The 23,808-nt window shown below is 40.5% G+C and overlaps 4 protein-coding genes and 2 non-coding genes across 10 annotated transcripts in view; 4 read left to right on the forward strand and 2 right to left on the reverse strand.

Annotated features, from left to right (window-relative positions):
- The first annotated feature begins 89 nt into the window (after positions 1 to 89).
- trnar-ucg (transfer RNA arginine (anticodon UCG)) lies at positions 90 to 162 on the forward strand. The gene has a single exon. It is a non-coding gene; the product is annotated as a tRNA-Arg (tRNA).
- Positions 163 to 747: 585 nt separating this feature from the next.
- Positions 748 to 2,649, reverse strand: mrpl58 (mitochondrial ribosomal protein L58). Of its 2 annotated transcripts, none has more exons than XM_026177361.2 (6): positions 2,554 to 2,649; positions 1,788 to 1,812; positions 1,631 to 1,690; positions 1,444 to 1,526; positions 1,106 to 1,275; positions 748 to 1,027 (listed from the first exon to the last, which is right to left on the reverse strand). In XM_026177361.2, the coding sequence occupies exons 1-6, from the start codon at positions 2,605 to 2,607 to the stop codon at positions 943 to 945; spliced, it is 477 nt and encodes a 158-aa protein (XP_026033146.1). In that variant the 5' UTR covers positions 2,608 to 2,649; the 3' UTR covers positions 748 to 942. The 2 variants fall into 2 exon arrangements, with proteins under 2 accessions (XP_026033146.1, XP_026033145.1); XM_026177360.2 differs by lacking the exon at positions 2,554 to 2,649 and adding an exon at positions 2,009 to 2,307.
- On the reverse strand, positions 2,384 to 2,455 carry trnaq-cug (transfer RNA glutamine (anticodon CUG)). Its single transcript has one exon. It is a non-coding gene; the product is annotated as a tRNA-Gln (tRNA).
- Positions 2,570 to 4,988, forward strand: LOC113027688 (uncharacterized). Its single transcript, XM_026177359.2, has 3 exons — positions 2,570 to 2,883; positions 3,946 to 4,034; positions 4,133 to 4,988. The coding sequence occupies exons 1-3, from the start codon at positions 2,875 to 2,877 to the stop codon at positions 4,863 to 4,865; spliced, it is 831 nt and encodes a 276-aa protein (XP_026033144.1). The 5' UTR covers positions 2,570 to 2,874; the 3' UTR covers positions 4,866 to 4,988.
- A 1,278-nt stretch (positions 4,989 to 6,266) lies between these two features.
- On the forward strand, positions 6,267 to 17,297 carry daglb (diacylglycerol lipase, beta). Its single transcript, XM_026177362.2, has 15 exons — positions 6,267 to 6,956; positions 7,058 to 7,209; positions 8,367 to 8,541; positions 8,647 to 8,914; positions 9,046 to 9,168; positions 9,255 to 9,382; positions 9,464 to 9,590; positions 9,689 to 9,772; positions 10,675 to 10,752; positions 10,838 to 10,918; positions 12,550 to 12,677; positions 12,916 to 12,984; positions 14,997 to 15,069; positions 15,164 to 15,417; positions 16,138 to 17,297. Exons 1-15 carry the CDS (start codon positions 6,862 to 6,864, stop codon positions 16,331 to 16,333), a joined length of 2,031 nt encoding a protein of 676 aa, XP_026033147.2. The 5' UTR covers positions 6,267 to 6,861; the 3' UTR covers positions 16,334 to 17,297.
- A 1,922-nt stretch (positions 17,298 to 19,219) lies between these two features.
- spag9b (sperm associated antigen 9b) overlaps positions 19,220 to 23,808 on the forward strand; it is a 39,456-nt gene continuing 34,867 nt past the window's right edge. For all 4 annotated transcript variants that reach the window (XM_080305638.1, XM_026177364.2, XM_026177365.2 and 1 more), the window contains exon 1: positions 19,220 to 19,831. In XM_080305638.1, the coding sequence (XP_080161764.1) occupies positions 19,532 to 19,831 (300 nt within the window). In that variant the 5' untranslated portion in view covers positions 19,220 to 19,531. The remainder of the gene's footprint in view (positions 19,832 to 23,808) is intronic.

Here is a 23,808-nt window from a genome sequence, read left to right on the forward strand (position 1 = left end):
TTGAAATAGTGGTAGAAAATAAAGTACCGACGTCGTATAGTTATATATTTAGGTATTTGGATATACTTGGGTTCCTCGTCTATCAATCTGACCGCGTGGCCTAATGGATAAGGCGTCTGACTTCGGATCAGAAGATTGAGGGTTCGAGTCCCTTCGTGGTCGACTTTTGCTTACGTCGCAGCCGCCAAATTCGCTTTCGATTCAGTTGCTCTTAGGCAGCTAACCTTCCACCAAACGACAGCAGTTTTTTGGAATGTTTGTGTCCTTGAGTCAGTGTTAAAATTAAAAGCCAAACGAAATGAAGATGTTGTGTATGTGAAACGGAACTCCTACTGAAGCTAATAATGATTGATGGTATCCGTCCAAGCGAACGCTAACGTTATGGTTAGCTTACTAGCGAAAACGATTATTCCTTAAGATTAAGACACTAATGTTACAAAAGCTAGCAATCTTACCAGTCAGTTCTGGCAACAACAAACACGTACAACAGTGAGTTAAATACAGAAATAATCACTCCCCTCACCATCGGCAGCAGAGTGGCGCAGCGGAAGCGTGCTGGGCCCATAACCCAGAGGTCGATGGATCGAAACCATCCTCTGCTAAGCCTTCTTTTTTTTCATGAAAGAATAACCCTTGGCTCTTCTCTCGTCAACAAAGTGCTGTTTATTATTACTATAAGCGTAATTTTATAAGTGTCGTTAAACCTAGTGTGTTAAAGTAGCATTCTTAGTTAAAAGTAGTCTTCACTTAAAACATTGTTGGTGTTTATTATGAAACGCTTTCAGTGTTTATTTTACAAACAACAACAAAAACAACAACAAAAACAACAACAAAAACCCAATATGTACATCAACCACTTAATAAATAGTATAAGTATAAAATCACAGGATTGATTATTATAGCCACTAAATCGCAGGAGGGAGAAGTATAACAGTCATCCACTTAGTCAAAATCCACACGTCTGTTCTGCTTGGTAGCTGAATGAATCTTCTTCTTTCTGAGGCGCTCCTTGTTCCTCTTTTCCAACCTGCACAACACATTTAAGGTCAAATTTAGCCATTTTTAAAGTAGATCAACAACCAAATAACGCCACTCTAAGCAGTACCTTGCTGCCCTGAGAGCGATGTCTTCAGCTGTTGGCTCATGGGGCTTCTCACTGGCTTCTGCTATGATAGCAGAGATCTTCTGTATGCAGTCAGAAAGGTTTCTCTGCTGACTCCTACTCAGCTCTGAGGTCACCAGCAGTTCCCCCGCCTTAGTGATTCGGGTTTTGTTCTGCACAGCAACATCAAAGTGAGGGGTGAAAATTAAAAAGTAAAAAAAAAATAATCTGCAAAGAGAATAACTGTATTTTCTGTTAACTGTGATGCAAGAGTAGAAATGAATGAAATTGACATCAACAAGTCAGACATATTTCTTAACTCACAGTATGTGAAAACAAACCTTTTCAAGGATTTTTTTCCGAACATCTTCTGGGATCCATTCTGCTGTTTGCACATGGAATCGGACTTCTGCTTTTGTGCTGACTGTGGATTAAAAATGGTAGACCATCTTATTAACATGCACTATGTTATGCACTAATTATGCACCAGAAAGTATTTATTTTCATTTAAAATTAAACTGTGGTAACCTTTGTTGACATGCTGACCCCCAGGACCGCTGCTTCTGCTGTAAGATACCGTCAAACGTTCTAATACATAACACAAGACCATATGGATTAATACACCGTATAAATGACATGACATTTATATGTGATTCCTCTTGAAAATATGTTTGTTTGTCCTTACCTACTGGAATGTGAACTTGGGTTTCCTGAAAAAAGTCAAAATAAAACCTGTTTCTCGATGGCAACAACTTAAACTACTCAAACTAAACACACCCTACGTTCAATACGTCCAATAAGTTTTATTCGGAAACAGTTGGTAAACTAGTCCTTTTTTAAGGGACTTTTCAGAGGCATTCTTCCTACAACAGAAAGACAGAAACTGTTCGCGTTTATTTTACTGACCTGTGTGCCGGCTGCCTCTCGGGTCCCGTAACTAACACTCGACTGAAAAGTGTTGTTAGTGTGCCTCAGTACAACATTCCGTAATGTTACATGCTGCCTAATCACGTTTATTCCTACACAACGACAAAACACATAGAAACGTCGCGCAATGGAGGCCGCCATGTTGGAGTGACGTCTTCACGACGGTCGAAAGAACGTCGTGTAGCTGTTGCTGCGTCTCGTGACGGTAGCACATGTATGTGTGCTGGTGTATTCCACACCAAACGTCGGGGTTTGTTAGTAGTATTAAAGCTGTGTGTGTGCTAGTGAGATACATGTTAATTTACATTTGGGTTTGGTCCACATGTTTGCAAGCAGAAACATTAAGAAAAAGTTAGGTTCCACCGAGATTTGAACTCGGATCGCTGGATTCAGAGTCCAGAGTGCTAACCATTACACCATGGAACCACACGTGCGAGTGTCAATTTTTTATGTATTCAACCACGAGAAAGAAATGTCACGCTACTACCATTGGCACATAAATTATTAATACAATGTTAACTCACATGATGCAGAGGCCTGAGTTTGTTTAATGGCTCCACTAGCTGGCATTTTACCATGTCACCTGTTGCTACGAACAAATCCTGTTTTTCCCGCTTTAGTCTGAACTAGGTTCTGACATTAGGGTTCCGAGGTATCTGGAAGGCGACCCTGACCTTTTAAATGACGCAAAAAACGGATCTCACTTTCTCACTGACCTTCGTTGTGGAAAGTACTCGGAGGAGACGGCTAGCTGGAAAAAGTGCAGATTGTGCAAAACTGACAGAAGGAGAAATTTACCTTTTGGACAAAGTGCTGAATTGCTCAGATTAAACAGCGGCTCTAAAATGAACAAGGTAGAAGATACACACTTTGATTTATCGCACACATTTGAATCAAAACATAGGGCCACTCATATTTGTCTTTCGATAAAATCCTTTATAAGTGATTATGAGATAAGGAGGGAACTTTTTGGGATATTTAGTATGTTTCCTCTGCTACCTGTAAACTTAAACTTAAATTAATTGTATCTCTAGGTTATTTGTTTAAACTGAATATGAACAACCCATGGTAATGTCAGGGTTGCTAGCTAGCAAACAACTACAGGCATCTTGTTTGTATTAATGGCATTACCATCAAACGGTGACTACATTTAAATTTAAAATGATACCTAAAAATGAAGAAGAACATATGAAGGATTTTGTTTCTCTTCATTTTAACTAATTATTCAAATGTGGTCTTTACACGATCTTTTTGCGTATTTCTGTTATGATCTGTTGTTAAATCTGGTAATATTGCAACTTCTGTTAACATCTGTTGTCTGTATCAATGTAAGACTCATCAAATCATCAATCTGTTTGAGTAAAATGTACTTTTAACTCATTTCAAACAATAGAAACAGTAGAATATTTGCAAAAAAACAAACAAATGCCCCTATAGCAACGAAAGCTTTATTTAAAAGTTTTGGTTCATTATATATATATGTATATATATATATTGTCTATGTGATCTTATTGCATGATTCTGTTAACATGATTTTAGTGTAGTAATATATTTTTATATCTGTTATCTATATTTAGACAAAAAGTGTTCTTGACTTTTTGATGTATGTTCTTGATGTATCATTAATCCATCTCAAAAACATTTGCCCCCATCAAAGAGGCCATAGTAACACTCACTTCTTACATGAAAAAAATGAAAATACAAAATGTAGTCTTTATTTATTTCTGCTATATAATCTTAGCACACGGTGTCACTGGGGTTTATATGTGGTGTTTCAATGCAGCCTGCTCCCAGATTTGGTTCGTGAGCGGCCGCATGAAGCAGCGGCTGATTTTAAAGTGATGATTTAAAAGTGTAAAACTGAGAGCTTTTCGAGATCTCTTGCTTGCTGAAATGTGGTTGTCTTTCTTTTCTAGATTCCCTCTGATGGAGCTGGAGGACTGGGGCCTGCTCAGTTGGACTGTGAAACAATCGCCACCCCATGCCTGCGAGATGTGTCACATGTGTAAGAAACAAGTCTAAACTCATCAGTACACCCAGAAATTGAAATTATGAGCATATACTTATTTGGTTTTCTTAATCATTTTTAATTGTTTATTCTAGGCTGCAGATGTATTTACCTGGATGTGTCGAGCCAGAATTGGAAGACATCATTTGCCCTCCGTTACAGAGCTCAAACGTCTCAGATCGTCCAAATACACTTCCACAACCTTTTAATTGTGGCACGGCTTCTTCAGAGGAGCTGATAGAGGAGGAGAGGTTTTTCCTCAAGTTGTTTATCGAGCAGTTGGTGGCTCACATTGAGATAAAGACCCACACACCAAAAAGCAATGTGGACTTGAGTAAATTAGAGGCACGTGTGAGAGAGAGAACCCCTCTTGACTTACGGTTTACTGACCCTAAAGCCTTTGACAAAATGCTCATCCCCATCTACAAAGACCTTTGCACACAGTTTGGCTCCAAATACCTTCTGCTTGCTGCCCTGGACTCTGGGGATGTTGCCTTTGAAGCAGCTGTTGCAGAAGGACTGAAAACACGGCTAACAGCGTGTGCACGGAAACCTGACAACCTGTTGAAGAGGCTTTTCTCCAAGAGGTCATCCAAGGTTGCTCTGTTCAGAGATGTGAAATCACGTCACACTGATGAAAACAGCCAGGACGATGGAAAACCGATTCCATCTTTGATGAAAAGAAAGGGTGATGGTGTCGGGAAGAGGCTGTCCTCCATGGCTTCTGCTGTAAAAAAGAGATTTGGTGACAACTTTGTCACCAGCGAATGCCAAAAACGTGATTTCTTTAATGGCAAGCCTCAATTTATGATTGCCCCCCTTCTCTAATATTTATCCTGAGAGATCTGAAGATGAGCTATTAAATTTGTCTTTTTTTAAAGTAATGTTTATCTTGAAGGATTTAAGGAGGATTTGTTATATTTGGACTATTGTAATAAAACATTGAACATGGATCAGAGTAAGCTGTCAAGTTTTTTTGGATCCTCGATGGTTTCATCATATCCTGAAACTAAATGTACATCCAAAGACGTGCGTGCAAATAATATTGTAAACAAACAACAACTGCAGTGAGAGTCATATATGTATGTAAGTATGGTATCTCTTGAGTGACATAAAAATATAGCAACAAAACCATATACTGTGTAATAAAGATGGAAACCGCATTATGCGTTTGAAGCCTCAACTTGTGTATTTTGATTATCACCAGCTCTTTTTTCCCCCACATTATTTATTTATCTATTTTAGCTCATTTTAATTGGTGGCTCTGATTTAGGAATGAAGGACACTGCATGCTCATATGTAAGAGTCACAAAACCACAATGCTCTAAAACATGCCCAGTCTTTTTCATAATCAGTTTAACTCTTCATGAGGAACCAAATAAGAACTGTAACTAATGACTAAGACCATAAACTTCACAGGAGAGTGTTTATTGATTGATTTATTGACCCTGTTATTGTAGGGTCTACCTTACAATATAAAGCACCTTGAGACGACTGTTGTTGTGATTTGGCGCTATGTAAATAAAATTGAATTGAATTAAAGCCATACATTACACACACATAATCTTTGTCACCCCCTGTGGTAACGTGGCAAAATAATAATTTACTCATCTAAAATCTGTCAGGCAGTCAGTAATCCAAGAGATGGTGGGATAATGTTTCTGGCATTTCCCGTAGCTTCTCTCTCAGGAGCGGCTATACTGTATACAATGCTCTTGAGAAATCAAAGAAGGAAGCCCATTTGTACCATGCAGCCATTACTAGAAGTGGTATCCAAATATTGGTAGAATCAATACCAACACTGGCATATGTATTGGATCGATACTGTGCGATAGGATCTATACTTAGATACATACAATCATCAGAAAGGAGACATGTCTGTGTAAATACTGGTCCTTTCAATAAGTCACACTTAACAAGTTTTATTTTTGTGATAGCTGTTGCTTTAGAAGACTGATTACCTATTAACTATTCAGGCATTCAAATAATAATGAACAGTCATTAAAAACGTGTTTTGACAGGTTGATGATAATTTAGTTCATAAGTCATGTCATGCTGCTCTTAAGCTGCCTTTAAGTTAAAAGTATCTGTATCGGTATAGGTATCGACAATACTCTCTCCAGTATCTCGTGTTATGAAATCGTGCTTCAGCTGGAAACTCTCAACAGAAGAGAGCTATATTTCTGTCTGTATGGTGACCAAGAAAGCGGAACTCTAGTTTGTCCCTGTTTCACCGGAAAACATATGCGGACGGACACTGCTAATTTTCCTGACAAAACAAACCCAAACCTACTCAAATGTATCAGTTTTTTGTTTCCCTAACATTTATCAGGCGACATGGCGTACTCAGTAATATGCTGACACATTACTAGCTAAGTAGCTAGTCCTTGTCATTGGTATTTGTGTTTAGTTTCTCGGAATAGCTCGATAGTATTTTTAGCTAAGGTTAGATGCTAATCGCGTAACATCCTGCAGGCTGTCCCATTAACAGCATTAGTTGCACGGTCTAATGCTAGCCAAACCAAGTGCCAGCAGGTCGCATACGTCTTAGAACAACAGAGTCACAGGTCGGTCTTGTCGGGTGTAGCTGACACAAGCGCCAGGGTGGAGTTAACGGTGTGGGGTCTAGATCGTATTGGATAATTATGCAACGTTGGAATTTTGATGAGACACCAGTGGGTGAAGATCGGTGCCAGCTGGGTTGGCTGTTGCTTTGTCAGTGAAGTCATGCATGACGTGAACTTTGTGTTGCTCAAGAGAAGCCTTTCCACCGTGTAGCGCCGAAGCCATCCTCAGTGAGAGATCTCCGCTGTTTACCTGCAAAATGCCTGGAATGGTGGTGTTTGGTCGGCGCTGGGGGATAGCCAGCGACGACCTGGTCTTCCCGGGCTCCTTTGAACTGTTCATCCGTATACTTTGGTATGTTGATTACTCTCGTGAATACTGAAACACCTTTGCTAACCTAAGCCTGTCTAACTCGGCGCATTAATATAACTGACTTTGTTGTTGCTTTTCTCCAGGTGGATTGGCACCATGGTGTTATTCATTTATCACAAGGGTCACTTCGAATGTAACGGGAGAGCAGTTCTTCATAGCTACCTGGTTGGACTGCTGGTTGTGCTGGCACTCATCATCCTCTCACTGTGTGCTATTGTCTACATCAGTGCTCAAGGTAAATTAATTGGGGTTCATTAGAGGTCTGCCTCCTTAGTGCACACACAAGGGCCACAACCTTAACCTGAAAATGACTGAACTGTAACAGAGCAACCTAGGAACCGCAAGTAAGCCTGCAGTCTAAGAGCGAAGAGCTCTAATTGGGTGATGCTGTACCCAGTACTATAAGGTCATTAAGATAATTTGGGGCCTGATTATTCAAGACCTTGAATGTGAGGAGCAGGATTTTAAATTCAGTTCTGGATTTAACAGGAAGCCAATGAAGAGAAGCCAGTATCGGATAAATATGCTGTCTCGTTCTAGTCCCTGTCAGTACTCTTGCAGCAGCATTTTAGATCAACTGAAGTGAACCCTGAACTGAACAATGCCATTGAGTCATTTCCCGTTTGCTTCTTTAGCAACATATATTGAGCATCTCCTTTTTATTGTGTAAGAGTTTTCTGATGGGGAAAATTGGCAAATCCTAACCCATGCATTAGACCGTGCTCGAGAAGGAGTGTGTCTTTTCCACACCTGCACTTTTCTAAAAAATGCCCAACAGAGGAGTGTATCACTACAGTCATTCAGATATGAGTAGTCTTTTACGGGCTAGCTCCCTAGTACAGAGTACACATGATGTGGGAATAGAGCAGCTAGCGAGTGGGCATCCTGTAAGCTCCCTGCATGCTCTGTTCTGGCAGCTTCTTGACTTAAATCTAATGGAGAATTTGGGGTAGTGTGGATACTTCTGAAGCGCACATTTTTCATGCTAGGTGCTACATGTGAGAAAGGACAGCTGTGAAGAATATTTTGATTTAATTCTTCTGCCTTTTCCTTCTTCATGTTGGGCAGAGAGCTGACTGAATGCTGGACTAACTTGTTGTCGCATCAAGTTGCGTTTTCTAAAAGATGTTGGATAAGGGATAGCTGGTTAGAATACTAACTTTAGATGAAAACAGTTAAAACTGTCGCAGACCATAGCATGCATCAGTCCAACACGTGATTGGCTCAAATGTTTTCTGGTTTGGCTGGTGATTGGCTCTTTGCAGAAACAATTTTACTGATTTGAAAGTTTTCAAACTAACACTCTTATATGTTGCACATTTAAAGATCTGCCTGTCTGTTATGGAAGTTTCTTTCTGTATCTTTAGTGTAAATTAATTTTTACTCTGTCAGGTACCATTACAAACCCCGGCCCGCGGCGCTCTATGCCTGCGCTGGTGTACCTGCGGGCGATACTGTATGTCCCTGAGCTGGTGTGGGCCTGTCTGGGAGCTGTCTGGGTGTCGGATGATGGCCGTGGCTGTGATCCTGCCACGGTAGGAGCCGTTATCTCGGCAGTTGTCGCCAGGTAGGTTGTTCAGGTGTGAGGATTTTGGTTTATTAAACTAGTTAATTAGTTAACGTTGCTTTGATCAACCTTTTTCCCCCCCGCTTGTTTCTGTTGTGGCAACAGCTGGATCATCCTGCTGTTCACGGCCGTGGGGGTAGTGTTTGTTTTTGACCCACTGGGAAACCCTCGTCCTCAGCCTCCTGCCATGGAGCCGCTGGGAGTGCGAGACATGCAGAGCAGCGAGGGCACCCAGTTTCTATCCACGGCTCGCTCACTCGCTGTTAAAGTGTGGGAGAGCAGGCTGCGGCTCCTATGCTGCTGCCTGCCGCAGGACGAGAGCTCCCGGGCAGCGTTTTCCAGCATCTCTCAGCTCTTCAGCAGCTTCTTCTCTGTAAGAGATTTTTGAAACGAAGCAGAATACAGGCTGAAAAAAATAATGTATTTAACATTAAAATAAGCTGCGTCGAATATAATTTCCACTGATGCAAAACCCACTGTGAGATCCTCTCTGTCATGCTGCAGGACACAGATCTGGTTCCAAGTGACATAGCAGCTGGTTTGGCTCTGCTGCACCAGGAGCAGGATAAGATGGAGCGAAGCAGAGATCCTGATGTCGTAGTCCCTCACAGCCCTTCCTCTCCTGTAGTAAGTCATGATTCATGTAGATGAAGTCGAGCTCATGTTGTGAAACCAGCAAAGCAGAATCCTACTTATTTATTTACCATTTCAAGGGAGAGGATCTGGAGGACGAGCTGGAGAAAGCCACCCACTGGATGCAGTTTGCTGCGGCGGCTTACGGCTGGCCTCTGTACATTTACTCCAACCTCTTTACCGGGCCCTGCAAGCTCAGTGGAGACTGGTAAGATGCTGTGCGCGTTGGAATCAGCGGAACCTTTGGTGAGACGAGTAACCCAAATCCTAATGCGTGCACGTGTTTCAGCTGCATGAGTCGCGTAGCCGAGGACGAAATCGTTGGAGGAGATCACCTCGGCTGCCACTTCTCATCCATCCTACAAACCACTGGTTTGCAGTACAGAGACTTTATCCACGTCAGCTTCCACAACCAGGTGGGGGTTTCACTCGCCATTTACGTTACATAAGGTTCAAGTTGAAGGCCACCTCCAGCCTCACGACAGCACATCTAAGCACACGTGGTATGTTGCAGATCTATGAGATCCCCTTCTTCGTGGCTCTGGATCATAAGAGGGAGGCGATTCTGGTGGCTGTCAGAGGAACTCTTTCACTGAAAGTGAGTTGGGACCTATTTTTTCCCCCCTTTTCCCTTGCCAAAAATAGTATGGGGTATCAGCTGTCTAAGTATGGATTGTTTGTTGTATGTTTGGGGTTTTTTTCTTCCCTTCCCCACAGACAGCCCTCTCATTCTTATTTTGAAAGTTGATGCTAACCAGCTAGACATGAGCTTTCCTGTCTTGTGTTTACTTGCTGGCAGGCTTTGATGTCACTCCACCAATCTGCCTTTGTGTCCTTGCTTTATATCACAGGACACCTTCTTCAGAAGTCTTTTTCTGGCAGCATGAGATATGAAACAATACAATTGGTGGTGATTTTAGAATCATGACTGATCTATGCGTGGTGCTTTCCTCATACACAGACTTTAAGTGGCTAACCCATGTGTATTTTCAACTCATTTTCTTTTTCATCCCTCTGAGAGAACAGAGCTATCCACCATCACATTAATAGTGGACATTCCCTTTGTTCATATTTTGAAAAAAGCAGTTTTTGTACCGGCCTTTTCTGTGTGACAGATACAAAATCCAAAGAATACACTCAGAGCCACATTTGTAATGCTTACTGTCTATTCTTGTCTCTTAATTTTCAGTATCACTTCCCTCTTTTTGTGTTCAACGAAGTGAAAAGTCAGTGAAAGGATAGACTGATAAATATAGGTCTCATGTCCCCATCTGATGCCATGTGACCCATCAGCACTCACTCAATAGCACTTATACAAAAACAAAGTTGAAGTGAAAGAAGGTGTGTTTGCATCACTGAGTGTCGACACATGTGAGTGATGTAGGTGAAATGGTGATTAGATTTGGAATAATTTAACATTTCTTCTTATGAGTCTGGAGCTTCAGGAAGGAGCTGAATGATTTTTACCCACAAGAGAGTTAAACTTCATGTCTCCTGCAGGATGTCCTCACAGACCTGTCTGCTGAATGTGAGAACCTGCCTGTAGAAGGAGTGTTGGGAGCCTGCTACGCCCACAAGGTGAACATTCATTTAAATACAGCTCTCCAAGATTGTCATTGTTGAGGTTCCTGCCAGATTCAGCAGATGTCTGTGTCTCCTGCAGGGCATCAGCCAGGCAGCGGGTTACGTCTACAAGAGGCTGGTAAACGATGGCATCCTGAACCAGGCTTTCTCCATTGCACCGGTAAGAAATGTAACTGGGCCAGAGGCTACCTTTCAGTTGCACTTTAGGTTATTTTAGTTTTATCACAACTAGATCATTTCATCAAAGATCAGGTAGTACTTCCCACTAAACCACCTGAGAATCAGTAGTTTTCTTTTGGGGGTTTTGTTTGTGTTTTTTCCTGTTAAAAGGGTTTTTTTTCCTTCCCACAGTCGCTAAGTGCTTGCTAATAGAGGGTCATTTGATTTTTCTTTTTTTATTCTAATATTTTAGGGTCTTTCCAATATAAAACACCCTGAGACGACTGTTCTTGTGAACTGACACTTCAGAAAATTCAATTCAGTATTATTTATAAAGTCAGTCTGAGTTACTGGTGCTTGAAGTACACAAGGGTGTGTCCAAATGTGCTTTTTATTTTGCATAATTTTTCCACCATTTGTGATCCTTGATGCTTGGCCACAAGAGAGAGCAACATAACCTTTTCCAGGCTAAAAACCAGGTTTTTTTCCTCATAACCACCTGAACATCAGTGTCACGGGACTTGTGTAAAAACTGCACCGATTTAATGTCAAGAAGAACAGAAAACAAACGTTGCTATCCTGGATGTTTGAGCTGTTTTCTGATAATTCATTGAAAAGAAAAAAAAAACCCATTTTGGTTAAACTCTCAGGGGCCAAATCCCAAAGGGGGATTGGTGTTTGGTCAGAACAAGTTAAGTGATCTCAAAGGTGTCCTTTTTACCTACATTGTGAAACGAGACTCATCTTCAACACATGATTCCTTAAGAGTCAATGGTATCTTTGAATGTAGTCATATAATAAAGAATTGTTAAATTATCCAATGTGCTCAATCCACTTATACTTAAAGCTTTATAACAGTTCTGCTTTTTAATCTGGTAAAACGTGTGATGCAAGAGCCAAGAGAACAATCACAGGGTTGTGGCTCCAAACCAAGCCCAACATGAAGGAAAAACAACTTTTTTCAACATCAGAAAGTTGTTAGTAGGTTGTTGCACATATTCTTGGTGGAAAAAACATTTTTACTACTCGAAGTATATTCTCCTTTGGATTCATTCTGCGGCACCAGCTAAGCTTCACATGCTCATGATAACCAGTTGGTAAAACCATATATGATACTGCGATTATCAAGAATTTGCACGTGTCTCACAGTGTCACCATAAGTTGTCAGTTAAACTTGCAAACCGCACCTAATTTGCTCTAACTCAGCCTTCTCAGTTTTGCAACCTTGAGTGCAGAGAATTTCAAATGTAACGTTCATTTTTATCCCACGTGGTGATGTCAACACCCTTGAAAATTTACCCAAAAAACACTTTCTGAAGTTTTCACTTGTGAATTCTCAGAAAATGAGCTTAAAGTTTGAAGGGGCTGCAAAGTTGGTTTGATTGCTTAAATGTGTGTTTCAGCTGGAAACTCTATTAAAAAACTCACAAGATTTTATTTGTGAGATAATCGGAAAATATAAAACTGGCCTGCTTTTTTCCCTCCTATATGGAAAAATAACAGCTCTGCTTTCTGTGTGTGTGTGTGTGTGTGTGTGTGTGTGTGTGTGTGTGTGTGTGCACGCGGGCAGTTGTCTCCCTTCTTCTGTTTGAAGCCACACAGATGACGTGTTTGTGTTCCTGTTTTTCGTAGGAGTATAAATTGGTGATCACCGGTCACAGTTTGGGTGCTGGTGCAGCCTCAGTGCTGGCTATCCTCTTGCGCAATTCCTTCTCCACCCTGCAGTGCTATGCCTTCTCTCCACCAGGGGGCCTCCTAAGGTAAGGCTGACAAAGTCTGAGGTCAGGACCGATTTTAATTGGCAGCTACAGGCAGCTGTCTGTGGACAGATCTGGTGGAAGAGCTGGGTGGCTGAGCAGTAATTAGAAAAACTGCTTTGCCACCCAGCTAATGTGATGTATGTAATGTCATATTTAAATAGTTGATTACGCTTGTAAACTGTCAGGTATGGGACAGTTTTCTTAATGTGTTTTTGTTCTACTTCCTCTCTGTGTGCAGTAAAGCTTTAGCTGATTACTCCAAGGACTTTGTGGTCTCAGTGGTCCTGGGAAAGGATCTGGTTCCCAGGTAACACGGAAAGCTCGTTACTTTATTTACTTCTTAGTAATAAGAATGTATTGAGTAACTAAATTCAGAGCTCATAGTCAGTATGTGATGCTGAATAGATGCTTGTGACACTGATCTTCACTGTTCACAGTGGATCATTAAAGGTCGTGTATATTTGTGTGTTAGCACACAGCAGTGCTGTCTTCAAAAAGCCTGCATGAATGTTCTGTGGTGAAACTATTATAGACTACTGCATGATGGAGATTCTATATTTGGTTCTACCCTGTTATTACTCACATAGGAGAATACAAGTGTAACTGACACACTCCTTTACTTTCTAAGCCTTCGTCAAAATTTTAACTCAAATTTCTATATCTAAGGATGTAAACTTGTGTGAACAGATGGTGACATGTTTTAAAAAACTGAACATTTTCAGACTCTGTAGTATTTCCTCTAAGTTGATTTCTAATAATATATTATCATGTGTTTGTATACATGATGCCATTAAAGTGATCTAAATATTAAGGGATCAAAAATGTGATCAAGTAATATAACAGCCGTGAGTGTTTTTATTTTACGTACTTGAAATATTTAGAATCTAAGAAGTCTGTTCTCTCTGTCCACTTAGTCTCAAGCCAACTTCAAATCAGGACAAAAAAGAAAAAGTGATGTTTGTTTTTGTCCTATAAGTAAGACAACGAGGAAGAGTTAGTTCAGTCACTAGCAATATGTCATTGTTAACTAATGCTAGCTCACCTGCTAACATAGACTAGCTGCTAACAGTGTGAAGTAGCAAATTCCTATCTTAAGTAACATCAGCTAATTTGGCTAATTAATGCAGCTGTTTATTTTCAAGTTATTCTATGAGCTAATTTTGTGAAATAACGATGTCACAGCAGCATTACAGCTGCTGGCTAACCATCGCTCTCTGTTCATATTGCTAGCAGTATATCTGCTGTAACAGATAAGTGGGTACATTACTACATTTATTTCACAAACAGCGTGCACGTCAGTCTGTGATTCATCAGTATTTTCTTCCCTGTACTCTACCAACATTTTTTTTTTTTTTTGTATTATGGTAAGAGTACCTTAGAAAATGATGATGCTGATGATAATAATAATCATTTCTTTAGGAATTAAGTTTCATGTGAAGAATATAACCGGAAGGTTTTTTTTAGGCTGCAACTTCCTTTTTTCTTAAAACGTATTCTAATCACAAACTTTTTCCACTTCTGGGTTACCAGTACAAAGATCAAACAAACAGTAAAATAAATTCCAGACTTTTCATAAATAATATTGATGGTAGAGTTTTTTTTTATGTGTTTGTTTGTTTGTTAAAAAAAATCCAATCCACACTCATTTGATCTAGGAAAAAAATGTGAGGGGGGGGAAAAATATTCCCTATTTGTAAAATATATTAACTCAAAAAAAAAAATCCTTATAAAAATCTAATAAAATAGTGGACCAGTATAGCAAAAGCCGTAATGGTCCACTTGGGGAAATAAATTTGTTTGGCCTTCAGACAACAATTCTGATCACTACACTGCCGGACAGCACAGGCAAAAACAAAAAAAACCCCAACAAGTCACTCTCAAAAGTGTGTCACTTTTAATTACACACCTATGATTATAAGCTACTCAAGGGAAATGTCAGCTTGTGAATTTAGACATTTTGCTACCACCCAACATGGATCTTTCACTGTTGTCCTCTTTCAAACCAGTTCATCGAGCAATAAAAAGGCTTTATGAGCCACCAGGGAAAGTTCGCTGGAGTTCGATGACATTTGCTGGGAAAATGATTGCTAAAGCCCCAATCACACAGGCCTACTGACTGGTCAGTGACCCCCAGGCAACCACCTGTCACTAGGGGGGAAAAAAGCATGGATGGACCAGAGTACGACACAAAATCTCCAGTTTCTCAAGTTGTTTTAGTGAATGTTTGCAGACAAACGTGATCTTTTGAGTTTTTATGAATGTTGCACAGACAACCTTATAATCAATCAACTGTCTCTGTTTGGTTTTTTTTCCGCTAAGACTGAGCATTCCAAACATGGAGGATCTGAAGAGAAAGCTACTGAAAATAGTTTCAAACTGCAATAAACCCAAAGTAAGAACCCTTCATATAGCCCTACGCCTCTAGACTATCTGGAAATGAAGTTGCACTTGTGAATTTTGGACCCTTTTTCATGTTTGCATTGCAGTACCGCATCCTGCTGCAGGGATGTTGGTATGAGTTGTTTGGCGGAGACCCGGATGACTGCCCCACTGAGATGGATAACAGGAGGGAGCAAGAGCTTAGCCAGCCCCTCCTGGGAGAGGAGTCTCTAATCGTTCGCCACTCATCCTCCTATCAGAGCCTGGGATCAGATGAATCACCCGCCCACACACCTGCACACTTGCCTCTCTTCCTGCCGGGACGCATTCTGCATATCACAGAAGATGGGCCGACACGGAGGTGGGTCTGCAAATGTTTCATGTTCCCAATGAGCAGATTCACAGCAGACTTTCCAAGTGTTGATGACTTTGTGTATCTTGTAATTCTTTTTCAAGAAAGGCAAAAGTTCTTGACACATTCTTGGTTGATCACTGACTGGTTTGCGGTTCAAAAGTACTTCATATCCCCTTCAACAGTAAAGCAATTAGGGAACCCAATGGCAATTTTGCTAGCTTAGCATATGAGGACCAGTTGTGTATTTTTGATCACTATGCTAGTGTTTCAAACTAGATGTGTGGGGGAAGGACCAAGGGTTACTGCATACTGATAGAGTACGACTGCATAGACAATTTGAATTCTTTGGGACACTAATGAGAGAAGTTATGTCCAAAGTCAACATCGTGTTGCATTTAGTAAGACTTGAAACTGGAAACTGAAGACATAAACTCATCAGAAAAATATTTACTGATGGCATGGATCAAACAGCTGAGAGCAGTTTTCCTATGCAGTTCATTTTACAACCAGAGGAGTCGCCCCCTGCTGGACGTTAGAAAAAATACCCCCATTCTTTTAAAGCAAGCTACTTCCATCATGTATCTATAGTCTGTAAACTGTGTTTAGGCTGTCATGTGTTCATGTTCATTATAACCCCTAAGCCTAACTAATAATTTTAGATGCGTATAGTGTTATGAGAGATAAGCACATAAATTATTTGGTCACTCTGTCCTCTACTTTCCTTAGATCCTGCTTTTCCCAGGTCCGGTACCGTGCAGACTGGTCAAATGAAATGGCATTCCGGAGTATTTTGATCAGCCCCAGGATGCTTACGGATCACATGCCCGACATTGTGCTCCGAGCACTCGGCACTCTGACCAAGGACAAGCCCTTTTCCCTGTGCCCTTCATCTTTAAGCGACAGCCAGCACAACGCTATCTGAAATGTACCATAGAGACTGTTTCCTTGTGTCTTCACTCCCAGCCTCCGCAATGTTTAAACCACCTGCCGATCATTTGTTTTCTGTGTGTCGATGCCTGATAAAGGACTGCTTCAGGTAGTTCGCGTGGCCTGTAATCACAACATTTCCTCATATTTTGGCTCCAAGCCTTATGAAATTTCAAAGATTTCAAATATACAAGTATTTGATCAGAGAATACGTGAAAGCGTAGCCTGTTATGATCGCCATGGAGGGAACCTTATTTGTAAAGAAACTCTCTGGAGCACAAGTTTCATTTGTTTAATTGCACTTTTAATGATTTATATCAAATAATTGTATGTATTTTGACTTTGAGTTACTCCTTGAGCATCTGAATGCCATGATCTTTGAATGTGCGTTGTGTACAATATTTGACAGTGCTGCAGTTTTTACCGTGATGCCGGTGTTGTTGATTTTTATGTCTGTGTGAGCGGTGTGTGGTTGGAAGAGGCTGCCCCCTCCTTTCTTATCTTCTTTCTCTTCAGAGAGTGAGAGCAGACTGAGTCAGAGTGATAAAGGGGTAGCTTTCGCCACAGAAACCTGTACCGGATTCACACCTTCATTGTGTAGTAGCTGTGGTTAGCTTGTCCCGTGTTTTTAATGTCTTGAGACATCAGGGTGAACAGTGCCTATGCATTACAGAAACCAAGCTGAGAGACACGGTGATGAGCACAGCTTGTTTACAGTGAGATTTTTTTTTTCTTCAGTGCAGTTTGAATAGTGCATGGTGTTTGACATAAATGTGTTGGTGTAAGAAGTAGAAAGATTGTACTTACACAAAAGGTGGGAACCTGTTTACTTGCCATGGATATTGCTCATTTCAGGTGATATATATATATTATATTATAATATGCCTGCATAACAATCTCAAATCCTCAATAGAAAGCATTGGACTCCTGGATGCAATTAAACTCTTTTGTGAAGCACACCTTTTTTATTCTTTCATTTTTCCCCTCTTCTGAATAAACAATGGGTTTCTCAGTGAGAGGAGCCTGTTGATCTTAGAGCCAGCAAGTTTTATAAAGCTTAACAATGGGATTAATCCACGGACTGAAGCCACAGGAGTCAGTTGGGGGGATGTAATTATGAACAGGCCAGGAGGCATTAGTTCTTACCCTATTTTTAACTTTAAACACAAATTCAAGAAAAAGAAAAAAAAAAGTATGACTATTGTTATGTAATGTAGACAGCTCATTTGAAAGAGGCAGCGAGATCAATGTAAGCAATAATGAAGAGTTTTAATAAATATATATATATATATATATATATATATATATATATATATATATATATAAATATATAAATATATAAATAAATAAAATTTGTGCAGAGATTCTTTTTAGAACCTCTGCATTAATGCTATACTTGAGGCTATATATTACATGAAGACTGAAAGATACATAAAATGTGTTAAACTTTGATGTTTGGTATAAAAGGTTGCTTTCATGGAAGTGTTTACCATAAATAAAAAAGAAATTAACAACATATTATCCCTAAAAACACTTTTTTCTGTTCCAAATTGGATAAATTTGTCCTGTAAACACATTCAGTTCAGTTGATTTTTGCTTAACCTGTGCCATATAGCAACAACAGTCGCCTCATGGTGCTTTATAATGTGAAGCAAAGAACCCACAGGAATACAGAGGAAACGACAAAGATCAGAAGACCCCCTATAAGTAAGCACTCGGTGACAGTGGGAGGAAAAAAAACTCCCTTTTAACAGGAAGAAACCTCCGGCAGAAACCTCATCTACCTTGACCGTTTGGGGAACAGACCCAACGTCAGATTAAAGAACATCTTCACAGGTAGAAACAGCTGTAAATAATCTTAAACCCCACCTCTAGGTAAAAGCATGACCAAATCCACGTAATAATTTAACAAGTATTACATCAAAAGGAGATCACAGTATGGAGAGCTGATAGAATGAGGGTGAAGTTTCTGCTCATTTTGTTGGATGCTTTGTTATTGTGAAAACTGCAGCAATGGTCACTATATGTGCTTGGATGAAAAGATGATGTGATGCAGTGGCAGGAGAGGCTGAAACGCTGACTGCACAACTGACCGCATTAGAAACAACTGCATATTCTCTTGATAGTACTTGAAATCTAAAGGGATGTAAATTTTGAACATGAAAGTAAAATACCGTGTGGATGAAGGAGTTGGTGAGACAGGCACATTCTTTTATCGAACCATCTTTTCATTTTTTTAAAAAGTGTCTTACTTTCAGTTTTTCACACTCTGTCCCCCGCAGAGATGTGACGTCAGCGTCACCAACATGACATCTTCAAGTGATCCCTGTGAGCTCATATTTCCAAACTGACTCGGGAAATGACAGAGCGGTTATTCAATGCGTTACTAACGCTGCCCAAACGACATCATCCCAGGTTTGACTTATGAAGGGAATCAAATGGTACGCCTACATAACTGCTTTGTTTGTGCTGCAGTGCTAGAATTAGAAGTTGGAAGCGTGTACTAACTCGGTCAATTAAATAATTTAAATAATTATCGATATCCTTTAACGGGAAAATTACGGGTAAATTCTGTATTTTATGCATATGCAAGAAGGCGAAGCTACAAGTGTTTTTCTTTAAACCAGTTTTTGATACGATTTTTTCTCCGCCCCTCAAACGTCACTTAAAAGTAACTATATATGAGCAATAGTTAAAATCCCATTATTATTATTTTTTAGCTCTGTAAGCACAAGCTATATTTGCTAGCATGGGCTATTGGGCTATACTGTCACCTTTTAGTGTTTTGTTTTTCCATAACTGCTAAATAATTTGTTCTGTTATGTTGCGCTTACTACTTTTTTGATTCGTTGAACTTCGCTTGTTCCCATCTTTCCAACAGCGCGTGAACGCAGCAGCAGAAGCCCATCTGTTGGATAGGGAAACTAATCAGGAGCCAAGTAAAGACTTTTCAGTACTGCTAGCTTCTAGGCTAGCAAGGTTTTAAAGTCTGCCGTCCACACGACTAAGGGATTGGACTTTGTTAATGAAGTACAGCGCCTTCGCTGCATGAGAAACAACATTCGAGCGATGTTTTAGGAGCACAGTTTTGTTGTTGCCGCGAAAGTAGAAGGTGGGTAGCCTCTGGTCAGCCGAAGCTTGCGGCTAGCTCATTAACGTTAGCTGGGAAAGAAGTGCAAGTGGAATCGGGAAAATGGAGCTGGACGACGTAGTCCTGTATCAGGACGACTCGGGCAACTCGACCATGATGTCTGAGCGGGTCTCAGGTCTGGCCAGTTCAATATACAGGGAGTTTGAACGGCTCATAGAAAAATACGACGAGGATGTGGTAAAGGAGCTGATGCCGCTGGTCGTCGCAGTGCTGGAGAACTTGGACTCGGTGTTCGCTGTCAACCAGGAGCACGAAGTGGAGCTGGAGCTGCTGAAGGAGGACAACGAGCAGCTCGTTACCCAGTATGAGCGAGAGAAGGCACTGAGAAAAAACACAGAAGAGGTGGGTCTGATTAAAAAAACAAGCAGCAACAGCGCCAAACTAATTTACAAGCGGGATTAAAGATTAAAGGCGTGTATTATGCGCTCGATGAAAGGATTTGAGCCAAAGTCAGTTGGAAAATCTGGCCACTTTACTGTTGCAATGCTTTTCAAGTACACATAAGCGCATTACTTATCCTTTTGTACTTTTTATAAAGTATATAATTATTCGGTACACTTGCATTTCATTTTCTTATAAAGATCGTCCTGTACCCAAGCCATCCCTTATGGTCAACTCTGAGACACTACACTGCTCAAGTTTTGTTGCAACATTAGGGTCTCCTTGGACCAGTAGTTGCATTATATGATGGGTTTATGCACCACCGTGTAGTTTGTTGTACCTCGCATAATCTGGCAGTGTCAGATATATGCAAACCAGTCAGTGATCTATTTGCCAGCTGGCTGCTCTTGCCTCAACCAAAAACAAGTTTGAATCTCAGTGATCAGATTCAGCTTCATGACTCATGGCTGTCTCACTGACCCTGCATTTGATTCCGCCCAAATGACACCCCCGTTGCCATGCTCTTCATGACTACAGGGCGGTTTGTGTTGGAAACACTTGTTTAGGTGCCACAGTCTTGCACACTGGGTCTGAAACCCAGGCTTATGCAGATTTGTACTTATACATTTTTCTCGCATTTGACTGCTAGAGTAGCTTTGCATGAGTTTCACACAATTTGGTTTTTAAGTAATTCATAGTTAGCTTTGCTGCAGCCCTTCAGTTCAACCACTCTTTGAGGTCTGCCCTGCCTTAAAGAGTTATGATTGGCTGCTCTTCAGAAACACAAAGTTTCAACAACAGGTGGACTGTGGACCAGTGCTGCATCCCTGAGATGGCCTTTTAAAGATGGCTCCTCTCTGATATTGTAAAGATCCAATAGTAGAAAAACTGTCTGACACATAGGATTTAAACTGTCTGAGGATTGAGCTTTTAGTTCACATGATAACCTGACCTCATTATTTGAAACTCTGGCTAGATTTGTTACAAGCATCACCACTGTGAAGCACTTAGTGTTAGTGGTTGCTTTTCTTATTTATTGCTGGGAACTTTGGGGCATGTTGCATGGGCGTGTACCTGAACGTCTACAATTACCTCAGATTGAAGTTTGGAGTAAAACTGAAGCAAGTGAAAAGATGATCAGTGTTGTATTGTCTTTTACTCAGTTTCCTCATCACGTGGTCTTATTTAAGAGGGTTGGTGTAAAACCTGCAGCTATGTAGTATGCTGTAACCGCTTCAGTGTGGCCCTGGTGCATTGTGGCTTGCACTCCTTATTCTTGCTTTTGTGAGCTGGGTAAATTTGGGGCTGTTTCTTAGCAGCTGCAGGCATGCTCATGAGTTTGATTGGCTGTCTACAGGCACTCTTATCTGTGCTTCTGTGTACATGTGTGCTCCCCTTTGTCTTTCGCTTTCAGTGTCTATTGTTAGCCATAAGTACACATTCTAAAAGTTCACTTTCCTTCAAAGAGCTGAATCAGGACTGTTAAAGTTGTTTTTAGTTTGTGGGCCATATACAATCCAATGTAATCTTAAGTTCAATTCAAATTTATTTATATAGCGCCAAATCACAACAAAAGTCGCCTCAAGGCGCTTTATATTGTACAGTAGATCGCACAATAATAGATACAGAGAAAAACCCAACAATCATATGAGCAAGCACTTTGTCGACAGTGGGAAGGAAAAACTCCCTTTTAACAGGAAGAAACCTCCGGAAGAACCAGGCTCAGGGAGGGGCGGCCATCTGCTGCGACCGGTTGGGGTGAGAGAAGGAAAACAGGATAAAGACATGCTGTGGAAGAGAGACAGAGACTAATAACAGATATGATTCGATGCAGAGAGGTCTATTAACACATATAGTGAGTGAGTAAAGGTGACTGGAAAGGAAAAACTCAATGCATCATGGGAATCCCTGGCAGCCTACGTCTATTGCAGCATAACTAAGTGAGGATTCAGGGTCACCTGGTCCAGCCCTAACTATATGCTTTAGCAAAAAGGAAAGTTTTAAGCCTAATCTTGAAAGTAGAGATAGTGTCTGTCTCCCGAATCCAAACTGGAAGCTGGTTCCACAGAAGAGGGGCCTGAAAACTGAAGGCTCTCCCTCCCATTCTACTTTTAAATACTCTAGGAACAACAAGTAGGCCTGCAGAGCGAGAGCGAAGTGCTCTAACAGGGTGATCTGGTACTACAAGGTCATTAAGATAAGATGGGGCCTGATTATTTAAGACCTTGTATGTGAGGAGCAGGATTTTGAATTCAATTCTGGATTTAACAGGAAGCCAATGAAGGGAAGCCAAAACAGGAGAAATCTGCTCTCTCTTTCTAGTCCCTGTCAGGACTCTTGCTGCAGCATTTTGGATCAGCTGAAGACTTTTCAGCGAGTTTTTAGGACATCCTGATAATAATGAATTACAGTAGTCCAGCCTGGAAGTAATAAATGCATGAACTAGTTTTTCAGCATCACTCTGAGACAGGATATTTCTAATTTTAGAGATGTTGCGCAAATGGAGGAAAGCAGTCTTACATATTTGTTTAATATGTGCGTTGAAGGACATATCCTGGTCAAAAATTACTCCAAGGTTCCTCACAGCGTTACTGGAGGCCAAGGTAATGCCACCCAGAGTAAGAATCTGGTTAGATACCATATTTCTAAGCTTTTCAGGGCCGAGTACAATAACCTCGGTTTTATCTGAATTAAGAAGCAGAAAGTTAGCAGCCATCCAGGTCTTTATGTCTTTAAGACGTTCCTGCAGTTTAACTCATTGGTGTGTGTTATCTGGCTTCATGGACAGATAGAGCTGGGTGTCATCTGCATAGCAGTGAAAATGTATGCTATGTCTTCTAATGATGCTGCCTAAGGGAAGCTTGTATAATGTAAACAGAATTGGTCCTAGCACTGAACCCTGTGGAACTCCATAATTAACCTCAGTGTGTGAAGAGGACTCTCCATTTACATGCACAAATTGGAGTCTATTAGATATGATACAAACCACTGCAGTGCAGTACCTGTAATACCTACAGCATGTTCTAATTGCTCTAATAGGATATTATGGTCGACAGTATCGAATGCTGCACTGAGGTCTAGCAGGACAAGCACAGAGATGAGTCCACTGTCAGAGGCCATAAGAAGATCATTTGTAACCTTCACTAAAGCCGTTTCTGTGCTGTGATGAGCTCTGAAACCTGACTGAAACTCTTCAAATAAACCATTCCTCTGCAGATGATCTGTTAGCTGTTTGACAACCACTCTTTCAAGGATGTTTGCTATGAAAGGAAGGTTGGAGATTGGACTATAATTAGCTAAGACTGCTGGGTCTAGAGATGCTTTTTGAGTAAAGGTTTAACTACAACCAGCTTGAAGGCCTGTGGTACATAGCCGATTATTAGAGATAGGTTGATCATATTTAAGATCAAACAATTAATTAATGGCAGGATTTCTTTGAGCAGTTTTGTAGGAATGGGGTCTAAAAGACACGTTGATGGTTTGGAGGAAGTAATTATTGAAGTTAACTCAGAAAGATCAATTGGAGAAAAAGAGTCTAACTTAACATCAATGGTACTAAAGTAGCTGTAGATAATATTACATCTGTAAATAAAAACAAATAAAGTTAACTATAACTGAGGAGAATTTTAAAGATAATTTACACCTTCTCAACAGAAGTCATACATTATCCTTGCAAGTCTTACATTGTTTTTTTTTTTGGGTTTTTTTTGTGGTTATAGTTGCATCTTCATTTTTGACCGTTATTCACATGAGCAGTCTCCATGAAATTCAAGAGTTGTGAACTGCTGCAGAGGTTTGCTCATCTGACTTTTTTGCCAGACAGTATGCTAACAATCCAAGCTGAATTACTCACAACCGATAACTGGAATAGACGTTGCAGTAATACTTCCCTGCAAAAATTTGTTACATTATTTTAGATTGCATTAGTAAACCATTGT

Source organism: Astatotilapia calliptera, chromosome 8 (assembly GCF_964374335.1).
Source record: "Astatotilapia calliptera chromosome 8, fAstCal68.1, whole genome shotgun sequence".
In the NCBI taxonomy this organism is placed as follows: Eukaryota; Metazoa; Chordata; class Actinopteri; order Cichliformes; family Cichlidae; genus Astatotilapia; species Astatotilapia calliptera.

What these genes read in the sequence shown, in the direction of transcription:
- mrpl58 (XM_026177360.2), bottom strand. Translation starts at nt 2,170, where the DNA reads ATGGCGGCCTCCATTGCGCGACGTTTCTATGTGTTTTGTCGTTGTGTA. An exon ending in GAGAGGCAGCCGGCACACAG is followed by an intron (nt 1,813 to 2,008) that starts GTCAGTAAAATA and finishes GACTTTTTTCAG; the next exon opens with GAAACCCAAGTTCACATTCC. An exon ending in CCAAGTTCACATTCCAGTAG is followed by an intron (nt 1,691 to 1,787) that starts GTAAGGACAAAC and finishes GTTATGTATTAG; the next exon opens with AACGTTTGACGGTATCTTAC.
- LOC113027688 (XM_026177359.2), top strand. An exon ending in CTGCGAGATGTGTCACATGT is followed by an intron (nt 4,035 to 4,132) that starts GTAAGAAACAAG and finishes TGTTTATTCTAG; the next exon opens with GCTGCAGATGTATTTACCTG.
- daglb (XM_026177362.2), top strand. Translation starts at nt 6,862, where the DNA reads ATGCCTGGAATGGTGGTGTTTGGTCGGCGCTGGGGGATAGCCAGCGAC. An exon ending in GAGGAACTCTTTCACTGAAA is followed by an intron (nt 9,773 to 10,674) that starts GTGAGTTGGGAC and finishes TGTCTCCTGCAG; the next exon opens with GATGTCCTCACAGACCTGTC. An exon ending in CAAACTGCAATAAACCCAAA is followed by an intron (nt 15,070 to 15,163) that starts GTAAGAACCCTT and finishes TTTGCATTGCAG; the next exon opens with TACCGCATCCTGCTGCAGGG.